This window comes from Sodiomyces alkalinus (genome assembly GCF_003711515.1).
Source record: "Sodiomyces alkalinus F11 unplaced genomic scaffold SODALscaffold_2, whole genome shotgun sequence".
NCBI classification, from domain to species: domain Eukaryota; kingdom Fungi; phylum Ascomycota; class Sordariomycetes; order Glomerellales; family Plectosphaerellaceae; genus Sodiomyces; species Sodiomyces alkalinus.
This window is the reverse complement of record NW_021167080.1, coordinates 2166877-2185818: the sequence shown is the minus strand read 5'-3', so window position 1 is coordinate 2185818 and position 18942 is coordinate 2166877. Positions and strand designations below refer to the sequence as shown.

The following is an 18942-nucleotide window of genomic DNA, read 5'->3' as shown; positions in this document are numbered from 1 at the left end:
GGGGGGACGGTAGTAGTCTATAGGAGTCTAGGGAGAGTGTGTGACGTGTCCAGGTTGTGCTGGAACAACACCGTTTTGATATCAGCAAAGATACCGTCGACACTGGTTAATGTTATGCATGTGCAGTATGATCGTCTTGTTTGGTCGTGGTAGTTGTGTTTTACAAAGAGGCGAGGTATGGAACCCAACTCGTTTCCTGAACTGTCGCTTATAACACGGGCTTTCGGTAGTGATTCGAGTGGATTGCAAGAAGGCTGTCAACTAAACAGCTGCGTGTCGGTTATGACTGATGGCTCTACCGTGATAAAGAGATGGCGAGGGTTTGGTTATTTAGTAGACTAGCGGTTATGACCATTGACAGGTGGCTGACTTTGGGGCATTGGTACTGCTAAGGTAGGTAAAATTCTGGGCGAAGCATATATCCCAGGTGAATGAGTCTTTAGAACTCTGTGCTTCAACAAAATCGGTGTTGGGGGGTCGTTTTCGGGAAAGTACTGGAATACCGTGATAACGCCCTTTATCAATGTTTGGGGGTAAGATGTTGTTATTCTGTAAAATATTCTGGAACCTGAGGATATTGTAGGTCTTAGGGAGCAAGACAAAAGTAAATCACTAGGATATTTCTAGAATCTGGAATCAAAAATTGGTGATTAGCCGCCTCCTGTGTGCCACAATCCCAACATCTGTACGAGTGAATGTCTGGGGTAAGTACGGGAGGAATGGTGAATAGTCTACCTTAGATCACTGTGTGAGCCTTGGACACTACTAAGCTCAGTAAAAACTGTAGCAAGGGGCAGGTTGGTTCGTCAACCCATCGATCTCCCCCAGCCACGGAGCCTACGAGGTGACTCGTGAGGCATAACAACAACGGACATGGTAGAAAGAGGAAGAAAAAAGACGATCCACAGCTCAGTACACGCTTCGCTATGCCATGACAAATGCTTTGCCATAGAAAATCAGATCTCCCACCATCTTGACTCCGGCATCCCAAACGCCTATATATCCTCAAGAAAGGATAAGAAAGGGTTCTAGCTCGTCGACCAATCAAGAGTTCGCATTAAAGCTCGAGCTTGGCTTTCGGTCTGATGTAGCCAAGCCTCGACAACCGGCTGAGTGGGGGTCATGCCTTGGCAGATTACTACACGTGTAAAGCAGGACCACGAAGCGGAGGTTATCCGCTGCGTTGGACCACTGATAAAATTAGGTAGTCTCTCTTAAAAGTCATGCTCACCGCTCGAGATGCCACACACCGGGCCTCTCCGTGCTCACTGCAATGATGGCTGAAGTTGAATCGGGACACTGCCAAACCACTTTTCACAGTATTAACGGATCAATACCATTTATAACCTCCCAACTTCACCTAGTTCACTGTGAAGAGACGTATCACGTTTGACGCTCCGTGGAAAGTATGAGAACATATCGTTTATTTCGCTTACCGCGTTCGAATCACTCTTCTGCGCAAATGGCAAAGAGACGTATGGAAGTGGACCACACGACATACACATCGGCGACTTTTGAAATTGAATATGTTCTTCTAATTTTGTCATGCAAAGGTTTTGTAGGCAAAGATCCCTTTTTTTAGGGAAGGAAAAAAAAAGGAAACTCCCCCGGGTGGGCTCGAACCACCAACCTCTCGATTAACAGTCGAACGCGCTAGCCAATTGCGCCACGGAGGATGTTGCTGTGAGTTGTACCAAAATAAGTCTTACCATACGGCCTCCGCGTTTCGACGCACACGCTCTTGATGCATCTGAAGAACACCTACAACCTGGTGTTGATTTAGCTCGGCATTCATCTCGCTCTTCTTCATAAACATCACATATTACACGGGACGAGCTATGTCATCCATCTGTAAGTACTCAGATCTCCCAGGAAAAAAGATTCGCTGCGTCCCAAGTTTACAGAGTAGAGTTTCGGCGAGTGATGCGTTTTGTTTTGTTGGGTAGCAAGTGGTCGCCAACAACGTTTGACAGAAGAAACGACACCCAGCACGCCACTCCCTCCATCACCATCCAGAAAATTCTACATCTCCTCTTCATGGAGTCCCGATATCCAGCTCACAAGTCTCTTGGAAGGGCGGGCGAACGTTGGCTCGACCATACATATGGAGAACCCCGGATTCTTCACATACCAGCAGCACTCCCGGTTGGTGTACATACGGGAGGATGCGCATTCATCCTACGTACGCGGCTGTGCCTCATCTCTGCATATCAACCCCGCCCGGACTACAAATAGCCGGTGCTTGTTTCTTCGGCTTTTTATACCAGTTCCAGCATACATCGGTGACGGTCTTGGATCTTTCGTGCCGTCCCGACCATCCATTCGTTCTATGTGGCCTTCCATCCGACCCGCCGCCAACGCCGTGAATGATACCCACGGGTGTTCTGGATGAAGCCTGCTTGCCGTTCGAGGCTTAATATATCACGCAGTAAATTAATTGCATCCCGCCTGGTTGGCAACTGCTGCCTAATCACGGCCTCGTCTTCAGCTCAGCTTGCGTTCGAGGAGGGTGAATGTCTCTTGGAGAGCTCGGCGTGGCGTCGTGCCTGTCCATTGATTGGGGCTTGACCTCGTGACCGAACACGGCTGAGAGAGGAGACGAAGTGAACGTCCTATCTGGGGAAATGCAACACACGGAAGGTTCAATGCCGAATGTCCTGAAGGGCGGAAAAAATCAGACGGCTCCATGGGAAGGGAGCATCAATATTCTACGCCCAACTTACCGTTGTCTTGGAAAGTGGCCGTTCCCGCAATGGGATATATATATATCTGCCCCAAACAGCACTCTTCGAACGTTGCACTCGCACACCTTCGGTTCGGTATCAACCTTGGATCGCAAACCCGAATCTGCCCGCATTCCCAGCCAGACAAGCCCCCCCCGGGATCACCCAAACAACTCCGCGTTCCCTGAAATTCACAAGAGTGCCGCTTCTTTTCATCAAGAAACAAAAGACCATCCTTTTATTTGCCATGAAGCTCGCCATCGCCACCACCATCGCGACCCTCTCGGCCGTGGTCGTGTGCCAGCCGGTCGGACCCGAACCCATCAATCCGCGACAGGTCCTCCCCCCCGCTCCGCCCCCATTCCCCGTCCGCTATACGAGGTGCCGCCCCCCGCCTACCGGATCCGCAACCCGCGGCTGCCCCGAAGGAGAGCAGTGCGTTCCCGACCCCCGTCAACAAGGTTCCATCGGCAGCGAGTTGATGGGCATCTGCCTCCCCAAATACCCACCGAGGTGCAATGCGCGAGAGTACCCGTGCGCGGACTGGTGGTTGACCTGTTACGAAACCGACTATCTCCCGACCCTGCAATGTACCCGGACGGGACCATGGTTGTGCAACGGTGTCTGCCTTTGGCCGCTGCCGTATTGAATCAGGGGGGAAAGGTGGAGCGAGTGAGAAAGAAAAAGGGGGGGGGGCTGGTTTCCGACTTGAAGAATCGTCTGCTTTTGTATGATCGTACGCGTCAAGTTGGGAATGCAACGAATTTGGGAAGGGTTGAAAACTGCTGCTACTTGACTATGCATGTTGAAGTAATGAATGTGCTCATGGTGAAGATGGCTTCGCAGTGCCTCTCCCTATCAATGATGGTAGCCGTAGCCGTTCCTGGAAGAGGAAGAAGTGAGAGCATTGCTGCAATGAGAGAGGGCACGTAAGAACGTAAGAACACAAACTCTGTATAACACTCGCAAGTAACAGGGTATAAAGGATGATCGTGGGCCTCGCTTGAGTAGATGGGTACGACGCTTCATGGGTGGGAAGCACAGCATTGGGGGCCGCCACATCCGACGACGTTCATATAGACTACACTACATGCCCCAAATAACCAAATGAGATTGGATGGCATGTACGGAGAAATAGTAATCAAGGACAAACTCCGGGGCACACCGAAGCCGATGACGTTCGGTGAAAGTTTCGGCGGAGCAAGCAGACGTTTGTCGATCGCTTCTTTGTCCCACAGGGGGGGAAAGGTAACTATCGAGCATCGCGACTACCTCTTTCGTACGGAAGAGGCCCGTGATCCATAAGGTACGGATCCCCTAATAGCTTATAATAATTGTCGAAGCCAAAATAAGGGAGACCCGAACTTGAGATTCGAGTTGGTACAGCGTGCAAGGCCGAGTAGAACACCAAGAAAGAGTATGCCGATCCAAAGAAGGTCCGAGGAAGCCGGAGACGATAGTCGCGGTAGAATTACTTGGCACGACCGAGCCGAGGTACGAAGCACGCCGTACTGGAATTACGTTGTAGTGTACACGTGTAGATGCGGAAGCCGAAACATCAGCAACAAGGTAAAAGCCCGTTTGCGACGTGGCTTGGGGGATGGGTTGATACCGAGTGATGAGTAGCGTCCTGGTAGGTCCGGGTAGGGGACTACGAAGTAACATGGCACCCCGAGCTGCAGAGGGGCCACGCGGTAAAGCGGGGCACACATCAGAATCCCTGGCAACGGTTTAACTTTAACAAGAAGCCCGTGGGGGAGTCCAGGTTGGGTAGCAGTACAGTACTTCGTACTTCGTACTTCGTACACACCATCGCCAACATGCGTCGGCGATTGGCGAACAAAGAGGAGAGAGGTGATGGCGGCGGCCGCGGTAGTATGCGTATGTACAACGTACTTCGTAGAACTACCCAGCAAGAGCATACCTTAGGTGGGCAAGAGAAACAAAGAACCCCGAGGCTCGTGAGACTACAGAGTATGTACCTAGGTAGGCCAATCAAGCAAAATGCTCCATAATGAAATGGAGCACGACTCGCGAGAAGAACGCACAAGTAAAAAAACAATCAAGTCGGGTGCCCGAATGCAAAAGTGGATGCCAAAATGATTACATCGTCTTCGTAGGGGAGTATCGGCATCATACTCGTAATTGAATCTAGGCTTACTCATTTATTGGTTCGAGGTGAAACGATTCTGGCAACAGGTACCGTTGACGAGATTATCATGGTCATCAATTTGTTGATACAAATAAACTACTGGCGGGCGGTGACGGCCGGCCGAAAATCGGAGGAGGAAAGGCGTGGGTGGTGGGGTGATCTCAGAAGAGCATCACGGCATGAATGGCATGTTCACACAAATCGTGCTTCACACAGTTAGGCATCCGTGATTATCCACGACGTCGCGTTGGAGTTGGGTTTGACATACGGGTATTTGAAATCGAGCCGCAACCTCAGCCGTATTGGCCGGGCAGCTTGCGTTAAAATATAACCGATATGGGTAGTTTCTGGGTAAAATGCCGGGTTCAGTGCAAAAGGCACCTAGGTGGTCCTAATCCTGGTGCTGATCTTAGTGGTCTGGTCGCGTAACGAGTTATCTGAGTTGTCCTTTAGAACCAAGGTTGGGCCGATGCAAGCGCTGCAGTCGGACGAGGGAAGGGCTTTTTTTTTGGTTGTTCCTGCTTGTTCTCTACACTCTACACTCTCGCAGTGTGTGGTGCGTGTTTACGTTATACCGTTGAACGTACTTTATCCGCCGTTATGGGTCCTCCTTAAGTTCCAGGTACCCTATGTTGTACTAGCGGCGTTACTGGAAGCTAAGACTTGGTTCCGTACCAATCCGAATGAGTGCCTGAGGCCAGTTCGCAACTGCCATGGCTTTTCCTACTTCGCATATCCCTACCTTTCTCATAGAAGTCGAGAAGTTAATAAGTCCCTCAGGGGCTAGGCCGCTTTAAGTACGACATTGTAGTGTACAGAACTTGACAAACCAGAGTTCCTGCTGGTAGTGCCGATTGCGACGCTTGGCGGCATTACTGTTGGACACACACAACATATGTACAACGTAAGGCCGAAGTGGGAAACGCTTGTGAAAATTCATCTACACTAGTTACTCCGTACTCAGGTCCGGTCGTCGGGACGCATCGGACCACCAACCTTTCTAACCTTCCCAATTTTGCCAACCTTGCTACCATTCCCCCCCCACCACCCCTGCCCACCCCAGGCGAACCCCCAAACATTCCTGGTTCGCGTCATGCCGACTTCACTGCACGCCGCTGCACAGACCCTAGACTTCCCACTTCTTTGGCACCTCCGCTAACCTCCGTGCCACCCTCCACCCTCCACCCTCCACCCATCCGCGAATATTATTTCTTCGGCCTCCCATCATCCTCGTCCTCTCCGTCTCTTGTCTCTTTCTCCTCTTCCCACCTTTGTACTCCCCGACAACGTCGAACGCCCCCCTTCCCCTTGCCTCCGAAATCCTGCTGATAAAGCTCCGTGTTCGCGCGAAATAAGCACGATATTTGACTTTCAATTCGAATCTTAGACTTGTGGTCGACTATTATCCTTGTGATCTCCAACTACCTTACGCCAGCACCTCGGGCTTTATCAGCAGGGCCGCTTCAACCCATCCTCGGGACCACGAAACACACTCTCACGACAACGCTCTTTCCCCACCCCATTCCATCACCACCTTTTCTGAAGCTTTTACGACACTTTCCCTGTGTCGAGCCGTATTATTTTTTAAACAGACAGCCACACGAATCAGACTAGAAAATGTTCTCTACCACCCGAGCTCTTCGCCAGGCTGCCGCTCACGCCGAGCGCACCCCCAGCATCCGCTTCATTGGTCGCCGCTCCATCCCTGGTATGTAGCATGCATTCCTCACATGCAGCCTTTTTTTCTTCTTTTTCTTCTTTCGTTCCTGGTCTATTTACTAAACCCGTCCCTCAGAGTCGATTGACCATACTCCTCGCCCACACCCCGCCTCTCCCAGCGGGCAACTCCCCGAGGGCTTCGGCAAGAACGGTGTCGGCTTCAAGCACGCCAACTTCAGCTCCTACCGCCAGCACGCCCAGCAGCACGGTCCCCTTCAGAAGACCATTCGCTCCAGCGACAGCATCGGCGCCGCCTCTGGCAGCCAGCTCGGCGCCGTTGCTGCCCCCAAGGGCGCCTTTTTCGACGTCTCAGAGCTCCCCGCCCGCTTCCACCGCCAGCCCATTCCTGTTGCTGAGCTGGAAGCGGTGGAGTCGGGCGGCGCTTCCCTCTTCGGTTGAGTGATGCTCAACTGAGAAAAAAGAAGAAGAAAAAAAAATCAAACAAAACATATAAAAATGATGAAGGAAAACGAAGAAAAGACTCGTTACATCTCAAATGGTCGCGACAACCATTGTTACGCCGGCACGGGAGTGTGTCGGGGGCTGACGACCATGTTTGGGGATGAGCCCTGGGCTTGCTGGCCGGGCGGCGAAACTGACCTGGCTAGATGCCGGTCTCCATATCCCTTCGACCAGAAATAGGCCGAAGAGGCCGTGGTGTTCATGACAAGCCATGGCCTGGAAACTAGGATTACGGGTCTTAACGTATTGTCATGGAACGCCAAAACCGTTGCCTCTCGTATAGGACAGACCGGCCAGTACAATGCCTCCCGGCGGCGTGCGTGGTGACGGGTTTCGGAATTGATGGGACGACTATTTGGGGGGTGTTGGGATAGACGATCGCCTGCTTTGTCTTCCGTCCTCCGCCTACATTTGCTTCACCATCGAGCCTCCTTCACTTCATGTATCTACCGATAGCCAGACTATCTACAATGCACATACAATATTACTTGACCCGCCCCTGAAATGTGTATCTTGTGAACTGTCCTACGAGCTCGGAATGAAGTACGAAGTACCTACGAAACTGCTTCTCCAATCGGCTATGGTCAAGCATGGAATGCACATGTGGAATGTTTCAGGGTTGGGCAACCGCCCTCGGCGATTTGCTAATTAATAAACAACAACCGACGGGCCGTACTTGTACGCCATACTCCGTACAGCATAGCGAATTCTCACGGCACAAGTCAATTATCAGGCATAGAGACAATTGACGTTGAGACCGAGAACCGCATTTCTCAAGGTAGGTACCTTCGGTACCTTACCTATACACGTACCTAGGTACACGACGATGGACGCATAACGAAGACGATCACTCCGTCCCATCCCTTCTCAACGAAGCGTCGCGGAGATAACCCGGCATGGACTTGCTCGCCTCTGGACGGTCAGTGAGGACTAATTCTCCCGAGTAAGGCTTTTTTTTTTTCTTCCTTTTTTCCTTCCCTTTTTTCCCTTTTTTCTTCTTCTATACGTTATAGACGCTAGGGGTATAGCTTTCACGCCGAGTTAGATTACTGATAATCGTTGATGGGAAACGGCCGAAGCAACGGCGATGTTCAGGTGGGTGGTACGAAGTACTTACATAAGAATAGATTTGTGATGTCCATCCCTACCAATCGATTATGTAACATGTGTGACTAATACCTTTAATGGACGACCCGCGGATCTCCAAATTAATTTCCCGACGGATGGCAGCAGCAAATTTCCATTTCCAATCTGCTCCGTATCAGTTCCTCCAACTTCGGTTCAACGAGCCACATCTAAGTATCTTTTATTTTTTACGGAGCAATTAGCCTCAAAATACTGAACCTGTAGGGGGCGTCCATCGTCCTTGGAGCTTTCCTTGGCACATCCCAAACTGTGCCTGCAAGCAGAGGATATCCATTCACCATGCCCGACTCCAATACACCAACACCAGCAGCACCGGGCGCCGGACAAGCCGACGTCTGCCCCGTCGACCACAAAGCCCGGGAACTCTGGCTCTCCCAAGCCCGCGCCGCATCAAACACTACAGACTCGGCCGCGCCTCCGAACGCACAGCAGCTCCCGTCCAACCACCCTCCCCTACCTTCGGCATCAACTTCGGCTTCAACAACCACACAATCATCTTCCTCCTGGACAACGACACTCCGTTCCTATCTCCCTTTCGCATCCTCCCCGTCCTCCTCCACCACACCGCAATCTTCTCAACCAACCCGCTCCGCAGAACAAGAACGCCTTGACACCCACCGTGTCGTCTCCTCCATTCCCCGCACCGTCAACCCGGGAGCCTCCTCCTGTCCCGTCGACCATGCAACCTCCCCGTCTCCGGCGGCGGCTCCGGAACCAGCACAGCCCCCTGCCAACAGCGAGCGCGATACCGGCGCCGACCCCGTGACGGGGAACTGGGTATACCCTTCCGAGAAGATGTTCTTTGACGCCATGCGTCGCAAGGGCCACGACAAGGTCCGCGACGTCGACATGAAGACCGTGGTCCCTATCCACAACGCCGTCAACGAGCGTGCGTGGAAGGAAATTCGGGAATGGGAGAAACCTTATGTCGAAGGCGCTGCGTACGTCCTCTTCTCCCTTTCTATTTTCCGCTTTTCCCAATTCCTTTACCCCGTCTCGCTCCTTTTTTTTTTTTTTTCCCTTTTGATTATTATGTTCCTTACCGAGTCAAAAGCTTTGCTAACAGAGACCGTGGTTGCAATGCAAAACAGCTGCGACGGTCCCCGCCTCCATTCCTTCACGGGACTTTCGGAACGCATGTCCCCCAAGGCCCGCCTCAACACGCTCCTGGGCTACACTGCGCCCTTCGACCGACACGACTGGGTCGTCGACCGGTGCGGTGTGCGCGTCGAGTACGTGATCGACTTTTACGCGGGCCGAAGCGGCACCAAGGACGCCCTGGGCCGGCCGAGCTTCTATCTGGACGTTCGCCCCAAGCTGAATACCTGGGAGGGCGTCAAGATGCGCGCTGCCCGTACATTGGGGCTCGTGTAAGGTCGCGCGTATCTTCAGCCGCCGTGCTGTGTACTATATCGCATGATTCTAACTACGAGAGGGGGATGTGGTATATCCCTGGATATAGACGATAGAACAAGGGAAATACGGGGCGTAACTGGGTTAATCGCTTTCCAGGGATCCGAAAGGAAGCAAATCCCACCTCCCAGCGGTCTTTAGGGTATTAGGAAGACCGAACTCGGACGGACTGTTAAACCGTCTCGATGCAATGGCCTAGCACGGTTTCCCAGCGAGGAAACCATCTCTCCACCTTGTCAGTATATACGCAGCAGCACGAAACTACTTGCCAGTCCTTTTAATTGCTCCAACGGCCAATGACTCCACAAGGACCGAGAAACAACTCCCCAGGCGGTCTTTTTCACTGCGTCTTCTTGGCATGCCCCTCGACCTTGTCTTCATCTCCTACTACCGCGGTCCACGTCCGAATCGGTATGCCCGTCTCGAACCCGTGTTCATCGAGACGCCAGCCTCCGGTGCGCAGCCTCGGGATGATCCTCCCCGCCTTAGTGTTCCCGCCACCTTTCCGTCCGAGATTCCAAGCGATCCTGACAGCTAGAATCCAAGCTTCCAGAGCGGCCAATTCCTCCTCTTTGTCGCCACTGAGGAGGATCTTCATGGGTACGACTGGGCCCGTTGAGCGCCATATGATCAATCGGAACCCCGCGTCTCCGTAAACGACAGGCTGGTAACCATCCGGCATGGCCTCGCGGTAGCTTCGAGCGTAGGTGACGTGAGCGACGAGGACGCCATCCTTGTTTCTGATGAAGGGGGCCCAGAAGACGATATTCTCCCTCTGAGCCACTTGTGCAGGCGTCAACACTTGGCCAGTACCGAGGTAATGTTGGACCAGGATGGTGGTGCGCTGGCGGTTGAGGGTCTCCAGTTGAACGCAGCACACACCCAGATAGTTCATCCACAAATGGACGAAGACGAGGAGGATCATAAGGGAGAAGACGGCTTCGCGGGACTCGACAAAGCGGACAATCACGCTGCCGGTGAGAAGGCCAACTAGGCCGATGGCGGTCTCTTGACTCGCTTCCTTGGCGTTCAGCTCGGCCAAATTGTTGCTGCGGGCAAAGTGACTGGAGAGGGCGGCTTTACTGGCTCCGGCGGCGACACCGCAAAGAGCACGAAGGGCTTCTGCCAAAGTCAGGGCGGCAATTTTGGCCCAGGTGCCCAAGTAGGGACTTGCGAGGTCGAGAAAGAAGGCCGAGTCGTTGAAGAGGTCGGCGAGGAATCGGTAGCGCTTGGCGTCGGGCTCGACGGAGAGCCCAAAGCGGTAGGCGAAGACGATGGTCGCGACGCGAGAGACGGCGTCTTTGAGAATGGTGAGGAGAAGGGCATAGGTGGCTGAGGACGAGGCGTCGCCGACACCCAAGCCCTGGAGAATCGCGCGGTTGGCCAGCAGCGAGGTGATTGTGGAGAAGAAGGCCTGGAGAGAGTCGAATATCTGATACGGGAGGTAGTCGGGTGCGACGGAGTTGGGATACCCGATGGGGAGGAAGGCGTCAAAGATGACTTGGCGAAAGTTTTGCAAAGAACGAAACAAGGAGGAACGCGGTCTATCGCTGAGGGGTATCTGCCGGTCCGTCAGAAAAACAAAGGGAATGCAGGAGGGCGCCGAGACGACTATGGGGAGCACACCTCGATGATCCTGTTGTCCGGAGTATGAAGCCAACGGCGGACGATGGTTCGGCCTGATTTGTCCCGGTCTTCAACGATGATGTTCATCTTGGCGTCATGTGCTTGCTCTATATGCACATGGTACCTGTCATCGAGCGGCGACGACGGCCCTTCCGTGTCGAGGGCTGTGCCGGGCGCCTCGTCAGGGTCGGGGAAGCCTGGGATAGGAGGTGGGAGAGTTGTCATGGCGATAGACGCGTGTCTAAACCAGTCTCTGCTTGATTTTGGGGGCGATGGCAGGAGGTCGGTATTGGTGTGGAGTATGGTGAGGGAGGTCGATGAGAAGTTAAAAGAAGGAGAGGAGGGGAAGGGAGGAAAGTGAGGCGCTGACGAGAGAGCCCATGGAGAGAAAGACTTCAAAGATTTCTCATATAAATTCGGGATGAACTACATGAGTACCTGCCCTACTTCGGAGCAATAGATCCAGTGGAGGTTCTAGTGGCGTGGTTGACGGCAGGTACGAAGGACTAAGGTACCTTACCTTATGGAGTGGGCGGAAGGAGTAAGACGAGTGGGAAGCCGCAGTGGTGACGCAGTTGCCTTTTGTTTGAATGAACAGATGCGGATCGACGGGGTACCCAAGCAGCCGCAAGTATACCTCATTCCCCCCTCCAGTTTGCCAAGCAAAGAGGTAGCTGCCTGCACACCCCAGGTACTGCAAGTCATAAGGTAAGGTAGGGAGACGTATCAGGTGTGGTTCCTCTTGTCATCATAACGTCTCCTCAACCCCCACCGATCCGGCGATCCCCCCCGCCCAATTTCAACCATCATATATTTCAACTTGCCCACTTTAGATCCAGCAGGTCGACATCCCGCGCCTACGCTAATCTAATTCTGTTTGCTAAGCAGCGCAACATAGTGAAAACTCTCACAATCATACCCTGGCAAACCACCTCCTCCTCGCCCAGTAGAATGCCAACCCCGACGCCCATACCGCCAACAAGACTCCCGCCTGCACCGGTGCGAAGACGGCACCCCGCACCACAACGAAGCCGCTGACAAGCGCGAAGATCACGGGGACGACGATGAATGGTCGATAGGGCCTGTGCAGTCCTGGCTCTCGGAATCGCAGGATGATGGCTCCCAGCACGGTTAGAAAGAAGAACGTATACTCGCCCAAACCATTGAAGGTTAGCAGCGCGCGGAAGTTTCCCACGAGGATATACACCGTAGCGAGGATGAACGACAGGATGATGGCGTTGATTGGTGCGTCCGAGGCCGATTTGTTGGTCTCCGCGTTGTTGTCGTCGTCGTCATCGTCGTCGTCGTCGTCGTCAGCTTCGTGTGCTCCCACCCTCGCCCCGTCCCTGCGCCAGAAGGCAGATACGCCCGCAGCATGCGGGCCGATGCGTCCCACCGCTGCGAACAGTCGAGGGAACCAATCCTTGTTGGCAGCTGCCACGGCCATCCGGCCTGCCACGAACGAGTTGCCGAGGAGGGAACCTGCGACTACTAGGCAGATTAGAATCGCCGCCACTATGCCGAAGCCTTGACCTAGCAGACGAGTGATCGCGGTCTATTTGAGAGCAGTGTCAACGCCTGAAGAAGCTATCACCTGCCACTCGGACGATACATGGTGTACATACCACAGCTACACTGTCCGTCGTAGATATCACCTTCCATGGGAGGAGGATGTAATAGGCTGCGTTGGCGGCTAGGAAGCTCACGACGATAGTCGGGATGGCCGAATTGATGGCCAGAGGTAGCTGCCGGGCCGGCGACCTTAGCTCGGCAGAGACGTAGATAGCCTGAAGGCGGCAGCGCTGGATGTTAAGCACAGGTCCCGGTCCCCTAATTTCTCTGCTTTCCGTGACACGGGGAAACGCACCTTATCCCACCCAAAATAGGCCCACAGAGCTCCGTATAGAGCTGCGGAATAATGCCCAAGCGTGTCCCACTGGCCGAGCTTTGCCCAGTCGGTCTCGCTTCCGTCGGGATTGGTCGTTTTGCGATAGGCAAACCAGGACTTCTCAAACCAGTCGCGCCCCCCGACGTCCCTGTCCGGGTCCCTGATCCGCAGCAGCACGACCGCCAACCCCGCCACGACGACGGCCAAGATGGTAACGAACTTGGTCAGGACGAAGAAGCCGTTCAGCCGCGTGCTCGCCTTGGTGCTGATGGAGTTGGCGACGCTCATGACCAGCAGGACCAGGACGGACAGCAGCTTGTGGGGGAGGCCGGCCGCCTGGTCGGTGACGCCGGCGGCCGAGAAGGCGCTCTCGACGAAGACGATGCTGAGGATGGCCAGCGTCGCCGGCATGACGGCCACGACCCATGTCCAGGCGGCCAGGAACCCGGCTACCTCGCCGAGAATGTACTGGAGGTAGGGCTGGACGCCTCCTTCGCCCGGGATGGCTGTGCTGAGTTCGGCCACGGTGCTGGCGCCCGTCCACGCTAACACGCCTCCCAAGAGCCAGACCAGGAGCGCGGCGCCCGGCGAAGGCACGTTCGTATCTATGGCACCGGGAGATGTGAAGACACCGCTGCCGATTACGATGCTGACTAGGATTCCGAACGCCTCGACGGCTCCGAGGTTGCGTGTGAACGTGCCTCTTTGTTCCTCGTGGGCCTTACGAGAAGAAGCCGGGGCAGTGGTAGTCCCGTAACCAGCCGCTCGGCTGTCGACTTGTGGTGGCGATTCCTCGGCCTCGTCGGCGGTGAGAAGCGGCTGTTCGAGTCCGTCGTTTGTTTGGTGAGAGTCTGCCATCGTGGCGAAGGGTTCCTGCTTTTCGACTGTACGGGATAGGTGTACGGAATAAATGCGATGAATTGACGGGACGGACCACGTTAGAATCACAAGCCTTGTCACAGCATTCTCGGTCGGGGGGGAATTGGTGCAATTGAGAGGTGCGGCAGTTGAAAAGCACCTGAGAACGGGGAGTGACGTGACTCGTGGGGGAAGATGGCACAATTGAATCACCATCCCTCAAGGATCGGCGCATCCAGAGGACATGGCGTCTGTGAGGGGGGAAGGGGAGAATGCATTATGCGCCTGGATTAAGGCCATTAAAAAGAAAAGGCAAGGAATACCTAAAGTACGGACAAACATGGAGAAGAGACCCAAATGAATATGTCACTCTGGCAAGAGTGAAGTACTCTGGACTTTGGGTTCCACCACGTTGACGATGACGATGATCGTATTGTGGACTGAAAGTAAAGAAGACATCTCTCCACTCAACCATCGGAACAATCACGAATATGCTTGCAAAAATGCGATTAAGAAAAAGAAAAGAAAAGAAGAAAAAAAGAAGAAGAAAGCCAGACATTCTTGCTACGTAATGTATATGTGTAAACCCGCAAGCAGATCCCTCCTGCTTACCATGAGTTTATCATGAAACCACACTTTTATCCCTACTACGCCTTAACTACCGCACAATCGGCTGCCCATCCTCGCCGACCAGGTGTTCGTCCGTCTTGACGGGACCCTCTCCGACTCCGGTCATGATGACCCGGGCCACGCCGGTCTTGATAACCTCAGAAAGACGCTCGACGAGGACGACGGGCGACTTGTAGCTCTGCACGCCGTCCTTCCAACCGGTCACGTCGCCCAGCAGGGCCGAGAAGGTGCCCACGACCATCTCCTCGTCCTGCTGCAGGTAGTACACGACGGCGTTGGGGCCGGCATCGAAGGTGTAGGCGGCGACGGTCCGGCCCGCGGCCTCGTTGACGGCCTCGACGGCCCCGATGGCCGCGCGCGAGACGTCGTTCAGGTAGAAGATGGGCGGGTAGGTGTCCAGGCAGGTGGCGTGGAAGGAGTTGGAGTCGCGCATGGTGACCTCGGCGAAGGCGGCGAAGTCGCGGTCGCGGATGGCCTCCTCCATGGCGTCCATGTGGCGGGGCACGACGTCGTCGATGCGGCGCTGGAAGAGGCCCGAGGTGGCGACGGTGCGCTGCATGCCCGAGGTGGAGGCGACGCCCTTCTTCGCGGCGCTGACGACGAGGATGAGCGCCCGCATGTCGGGCCAGTGGGAGGCCTCGGCGACCTGGTCGGCCAGCGAGTCGGAGCCGTCGGGGCGGGACCCCATGCGCCAGGCGACGTAGCCGCCGAAGAGGGAGCGGCAGGCGGAGCCGGAGCCCTGGCGGGCGATGAGGGACAGCTGGGCGGGCGAGTCGGGGAGCGCGTAGAGGTTGGCGATGGCGCGGACGAAGGCGGCGAAGCCCGCGGCGGACGAGGCCAGGCCGGCGGCGGTGGGGAAGTTGTTCTCGGAGACGAGGCGGAGGGGCAGGGTGGAGAGCTTCGGGAGGGAAGGGTCGGCGGCTTCCAGGGCGGCGCGGCGGGCGCGCAGCTCGCGGAAGCAGGACTGGGTGCGGTGGCCGGTCACGTCGGAAGGCTCGCCATTGAGGAGCAGCGAGTCGCCTTCCGGGTAGGAGGCGGAGCAGGAAGCGGTGGTATGGGTGCGGAGGTCGGATTGGGAGAGGGTGACAGAGAGGGAGCTGTTGGTGGGGAGGTTGAGCTGGGCATCCCGTTTGCCCCAGTATCTGCAGGGATAGAGGTCAGCGAAAGGGCATACTGTGACGATAGACCAACGAAAGATCGAGAATGGATCAACCCGGGCTCGGAAAGTAGAGAAGGCAACGCATACTTGACCACAGCAATGTTGACCGGGGCGGTTGTGCTGGCCCGATAGATGGTCTTGTCCGCCATTGTTGGTGTTGTTTGGGGGGGGTGGGTGGATGAGGCGGTCAAGGTCAGTCAGGCAGGGATTGCTGTTCGAGGGATGCGTGGGGGGAGCTCAAGCCGAGGTAGAGCAGTACTGGAAGTAAGAAGAAGAGGGCGTATATCTGGGGTTTCTGGAATTGCCCAAGATTGAATCACAGGTTGATAACCCTGGGTTTTGTTTTCCCTTTGTCGTGGTGAGAGCTTCGAGGAGGAAAAAGAAGCAGGAGATTGGGTAGGCATACGGATAGGGGAAGGAGAGAAAATACACGGCGATGGCGGGGTTCATACGCTAGCCCCAAAACGGTTTAGTGAGGGGCTTCAGGGGTCCAGAGAGCTTGACCCACTCTTTTCTCCCTACGACAAAGAAGCCAAGGTACCAATACTACCTAGGTACGTAAGCTCGTACTCTGGGGTACCTTATTCACAGTGTTCACTCGCATTGTATCATCACCATCTTCGCCTCGATCCTTACATGTATATTCCCTAAAATGCTCTCAAGTATCATAAGATGCATTCATATCCGGGTCCCATTGACAAATGAGAACCCACAGAAACGGTATTCAGACATCAACCTCCGGACAAAATATGACCGCTCATTCGTCACAATGGCCATCTCTTCTTATAAGGTACGCGCGATCATCCAGGACCTGTAGTATATCCCAGATATGCAATATTTCGTCCCGCCGGGTTTTCTCCTTCCTCGTTCGTTATATCTAGCAAGTCCTGGCGGCGTGTGTCGCTTGTCGAAACCATGCTTGGTAGTATCGGATGTCCTGGCACCCTCGATTCAGGAGGCGCCACATTCTCCTTATCGTCGTCTCCTTCCCTCTTCCTCTCGCTTTCTCGCGGATGCCCAATAACAGTCTGAAGAGTGAAGGGCCTCCGAAGCTGAAATACGCGTGTTTGCTCCACCATCTCAAGCCATGGTACACTATCCTCTTGCGACGGTTCTTGTGCCCACAGTGATTGTCCCAGGCCGTCTTCGGCTTCGGCTTCGGCTTCCTCTTCGTCGTCCCCTCCGTATGCTCCGTCGTCCTCATCGTCCTCGTCGTCGGCCACCAAATCAACGACGGATTCCTGCATAACACGGCGCCATTCAAACTCAACCTCGTCGTACGCTTCCTGCAGCATGCCCCTGGCATCCTCAATCACGTCGACGTCCCTAGATCTCAGGCCAGTGACGAATGCCTGCCTCCACAGCCTGCCGCCCGACCCTAATCGCGTCGTCCCCCAGAGCCCGCCCGTCGCCCGAAAGAGGGTCGCCCTGGCCACCGGGCGTCGGCGGTGGCAGTGTACCTGTCTGTATCCGATACTTCAGGTGCTCGGCCCGAAGCACAAGCCAGGCGATCAGGACCGCCAGCTGGAGAAGGTGGTCCACGGTCTCGAGCCGGTTGGCGCAACTCAGCGCCTCGAAGGACCTGGTCATGATGTGGGCGTAGGTCTCGCCGTCGCGACTCAGGAAGCGGGTAAGGGGGTTGGCTGGGCCGACGACGGTATCCAGGGGGGGAGGGGGAGGAGGAGGAGGAGGAGGAGGAGGAGGAGGAGGAGGAGGAGGAGGAGGAGGAGGAGGAGGAGGAGGAGGAGGAGGAGGATGAGGAGGCATGGGAGGTACCTCGTCCGAATCCGGGGGCGGCACACGGCGACGACGGACGACGGTGAAAGGCGCGAACGGCGCAGGCGGCGTACGGGGAAACACGGGCGGGACAATGCCTTCCCCGAGGGTGGCGAATCGGCCCTCGCGATCCAGGGTCGCGATGATGGAACTCGTCCTGCGGCTTCCTTTCTCGTACAAGGCCTGGGCGGTCCTGACAAGCTCGAGTTCGTTTTGGAACCTTTCCATGAACTGCCGCGCGTCGTATCCCTTCATTTGGAAGAGCCAGTCGGGGGCGAGACACTCGAAAACCACATCCTTTAGCGCCTCTATGTACTGGCGGATCTGGGTCTCGTGTGCGGTGGCGATGGCGATGGCGTTAAAGTATGCCATGTTGCTGATCCGTATGCGAAGAACAGGGGGCCGAAACGGAAGATATGTCCACCTCTGGAAAGTGGGGTGTTTAAAAGCGAAGTGAAGGAAATAATATGCGTAATAATATCAAGAATAATAAAGAGGGAAGAATGACAGCAACAGCAACAGCAATAGCAACAAGAAGAAGAGGAGGGAGAAGAGGGAGAAAAGGAAGGGGGGGGGAGGGGGAGGACAGTAAGAAGCGAGTAGTGTACTACTGCATTATTCGTCGTATCCAAAGACAGTACGTTGACTGGCGAGAGTGAGCGATCAAGTCCGCGAGAACTAGATCTGGAGGGGAAAGAAAAGAAGAAAAGAAGAAAAGTTGAAGAGTCGAAGGGTCGAAGGGTCGAAGGGTTGAGTTCCAGTTCCTCTTCCTTGGGAAGGGGGCCCTGCCTATATAGGCCTCTGGAATCTCGCAGAGACCTCACATTACTTTACCCATTGGTTGAAGACGTTCTCAGAGTTCGTCGACAGAGTTTAACCTTACGATGGCCAATATCATGCCATACCTTACGGAGTGGGCACAGTACGTACAGTAGGTTCCGAGGGGTAGGCGAGTGGCGCCGTAAAAGAGACGGTCGAGACGCCGCAAATGCAAAGATTTGGTATTTTGATACGTCCAGGCTTTCTCGGTTCAACAATGTGGTCCAGCTGCCACGTCGTCAGAGAGGGCTCTAAAATCCAAATGCAAACAAGCTAATGCGTTTGTGATGCCATTCAGCCTCGGTGATGTATCGGCGTTGTCGTAATTCGTTAATAGAGTTGGTTTGTTGCTCATCCATCGCATGACGAAAATCCCCGGGCGTCGAAATGGCGTTGAAATGGCGTTGAAATGGGCACCGTCAAAACTCCGTCAAACTCCACGCTCACTCGACAGCCAAGACCTCGGCTCCCGAAGCCTTCCGTCGTATCCGCTCATCGAGCCTTCACAAAAGTCCCCCCGTTTCTCTTGTCCCATTCAGGCTCCGAAAGTATAAATCTTTCTCCTCCTCCT

General features: G+C 54.7%; 9 protein-coding genes and 1 non-coding gene across 10 annotated transcripts; 4 read left to right on the top strand and 6 right to left on the bottom strand.

The window, feature by feature from the left end:
- Positions 1-1462: 1462 nt before the first annotated feature.
- SODALDRAFT_356474 (hypothetical protein) lies at positions 1463-2392 on the top strand (the record flags this gene model as incomplete). The annotated part of the gene is made up of 4 exons (XM_028613913.1): positions 1463-1528; positions 1645-1683; positions 1784-1851; positions 1951-2392. 4 exons carry the CDS (start codon positions 1463-1465, stop codon positions 2390-2392), a joined length of 615 nt encoding a protein of 204 aa, XP_028468291.1.
- SODALDRAFT_t48 lies at positions 1603-1676 on the bottom strand. The gene has a single exon. It is a non-coding gene; the product is annotated as a tRNA-Asn (tRNA).
- A 78-nt stretch (positions 2393-2470) lies between the features above and the next one.
- Positions 2471-2857, bottom strand: SODALDRAFT_356473 (hypothetical protein; the record flags this gene model as incomplete). The annotated part of the gene is made up of 2 exons (XM_028613912.1): positions 2471-2657; positions 2802-2857. The coding sequence occupies 2 exons, from the start codon at positions 2855-2857 to the stop codon at positions 2471-2473; spliced, it is 243 nt and encodes an 80-aa protein (XP_028468290.1).
- Positions 2858-2970: 113 nt separating this feature from the next.
- SODALDRAFT_356472 (hypothetical protein) lies at positions 2971-3372 on the top strand (the record flags this gene model as incomplete). Its single annotated transcript, XM_028613911.1, has 1 exon — positions 2971-3372. One exon carries the CDS (start codon positions 2971-2973, stop codon positions 3370-3372), a length of 402 nt encoding a protein of 133 aa, XP_028468289.1.
- A 2976-nt stretch (positions 3373-6348) lies between these two features.
- Positions 6349-7040, top strand: SODALDRAFT_97127 (ribosomal protein YMR-31). The gene is made up of 2 exons (XM_028615829.1): positions 6349-6583; positions 6671-7040. Exons 1-2 carry the CDS (start codon positions 6493-6495, stop codon positions 6991-6993), a joined length of 414 nt encoding a protein of 137 aa, XP_028468288.1. The 5' UTR covers positions 6349-6492; the 3' UTR covers positions 6994-7040.
- A 912-nt stretch (positions 7041-7952) lies between these two features.
- Positions 7953-9576, top strand: SODALDRAFT_356468 (hypothetical protein; the record flags this gene model as incomplete). The annotated part of the gene is made up of 3 exons (XM_028613910.1): positions 7953-7979; positions 8407-9143; positions 9294-9576. 3 exons carry the CDS (start codon positions 7953-7955, stop codon positions 9574-9576), a joined length of 1047 nt encoding a protein of 348 aa, XP_028468287.1.
- Positions 9577-9691: 115 nt separating this feature from the next.
- SODALDRAFT_330199 (DUF647-domain-containing protein) lies at positions 9692-11732 on the bottom strand. The gene is made up of 2 exons (XM_028611147.1): positions 11242-11732; positions 9692-11176 (listed from the first exon to the last, which is right to left on the bottom strand). Exons 1-2 carry the CDS (start codon positions 11464-11466, stop codon positions 9956-9958), a joined length of 1446 nt encoding a protein of 481 aa, XP_028468286.1. The 5' UTR covers positions 11467-11732; the 3' UTR covers positions 9692-9955.
- Positions 11733-12154: 422 nt separating this feature from the next.
- SODALDRAFT_273127 (amino acid transporter) lies at positions 12155-13987 on the bottom strand (the record flags this gene model as incomplete). Its single annotated transcript, XM_028607880.1, has 4 exons — positions 12155-12511; positions 12608-12796; positions 12867-13028; positions 13109-13987. 4 exons carry the CDS (start codon positions 13985-13987, stop codon positions 12155-12157), a joined length of 1587 nt encoding a protein of 528 aa, XP_028468285.1.
- Positions 13988-14498: 511 nt separating this feature from the next.
- On the bottom strand, positions 14499-16142 carry SODALDRAFT_290744 (diphosphomevalonate decarboxylase). The gene is made up of 2 exons (XM_028608650.1): positions 15864-16142; positions 14499-15759 (listed from the first exon to the last, which is right to left on the bottom strand). The coding sequence occupies exons 1-2, from the start codon at positions 15923-15925 to the stop codon at positions 14646-14648; spliced, it is 1176 nt and encodes a 391-aa protein (XP_028468284.1). The 5' UTR covers positions 15926-16142; the 3' UTR covers positions 14499-14645.
- Positions 15970-18906, bottom strand: SODALDRAFT_356466 (hypothetical protein; the record flags this gene model as incomplete). The annotated part of the gene is made up of 7 exons (XM_028613909.1): positions 15970-16071; positions 16721-17204; positions 17254-17978; positions 18194-18236; positions 18382-18404; positions 18483-18622; positions 18819-18906. 7 exons carry the CDS (start codon positions 18904-18906, stop codon positions 15970-15972), a joined length of 1605 nt encoding a protein of 534 aa, XP_028468283.1.
- Between the last annotated feature and the right edge of the window lie 36 nt (positions 18907-18942).

Excerpts from the sequence above, each read along its gene's own strand:
- SODALDRAFT_97127 (XM_028615829.1), top strand. The coding sequence starts at position 6,493 with ATGTTCTCTACCACCCGAGCTCTTCGCCAGGCTGCCGCTCACGCCGAG. Across the intron at positions 6,584-6,670 it reads TGGTCGCCGCTCCATCCCTG|AGTCGATTGACCATACTCCT; the intron begins GTATGTAGCATG and ends CCCGTCCCTCAG.
- SODALDRAFT_290744 (XM_028608650.1), bottom strand. The coding sequence starts at position 15,925 with ATGGCGGACAAGACCATCTATCGGGCCAGCACAACCGCCCCGGTCAAC. Across the intron at positions 15,760-15,863 it reads GTCAACATTGCTGTGGTCAA|ATACTGGGGCAAACGGGATG; the intron begins GTATGCGTTGCC and ends CTATCCCTGCAG.
- SODALDRAFT_330199 (XM_028611147.1), bottom strand. The coding sequence starts at position 11,466 with ATGACAACTCTCCCACCTCCTATCCCAGGCTTCCCCGACCCTGACGAG. Across the intron at positions 11,177-11,241 it reads CGGACAACAGGATCATCGAG|ATACCCCTCAGCGATAGACC; the intron begins GTGTGCTCCCCA and ends ACGGACCGGCAG.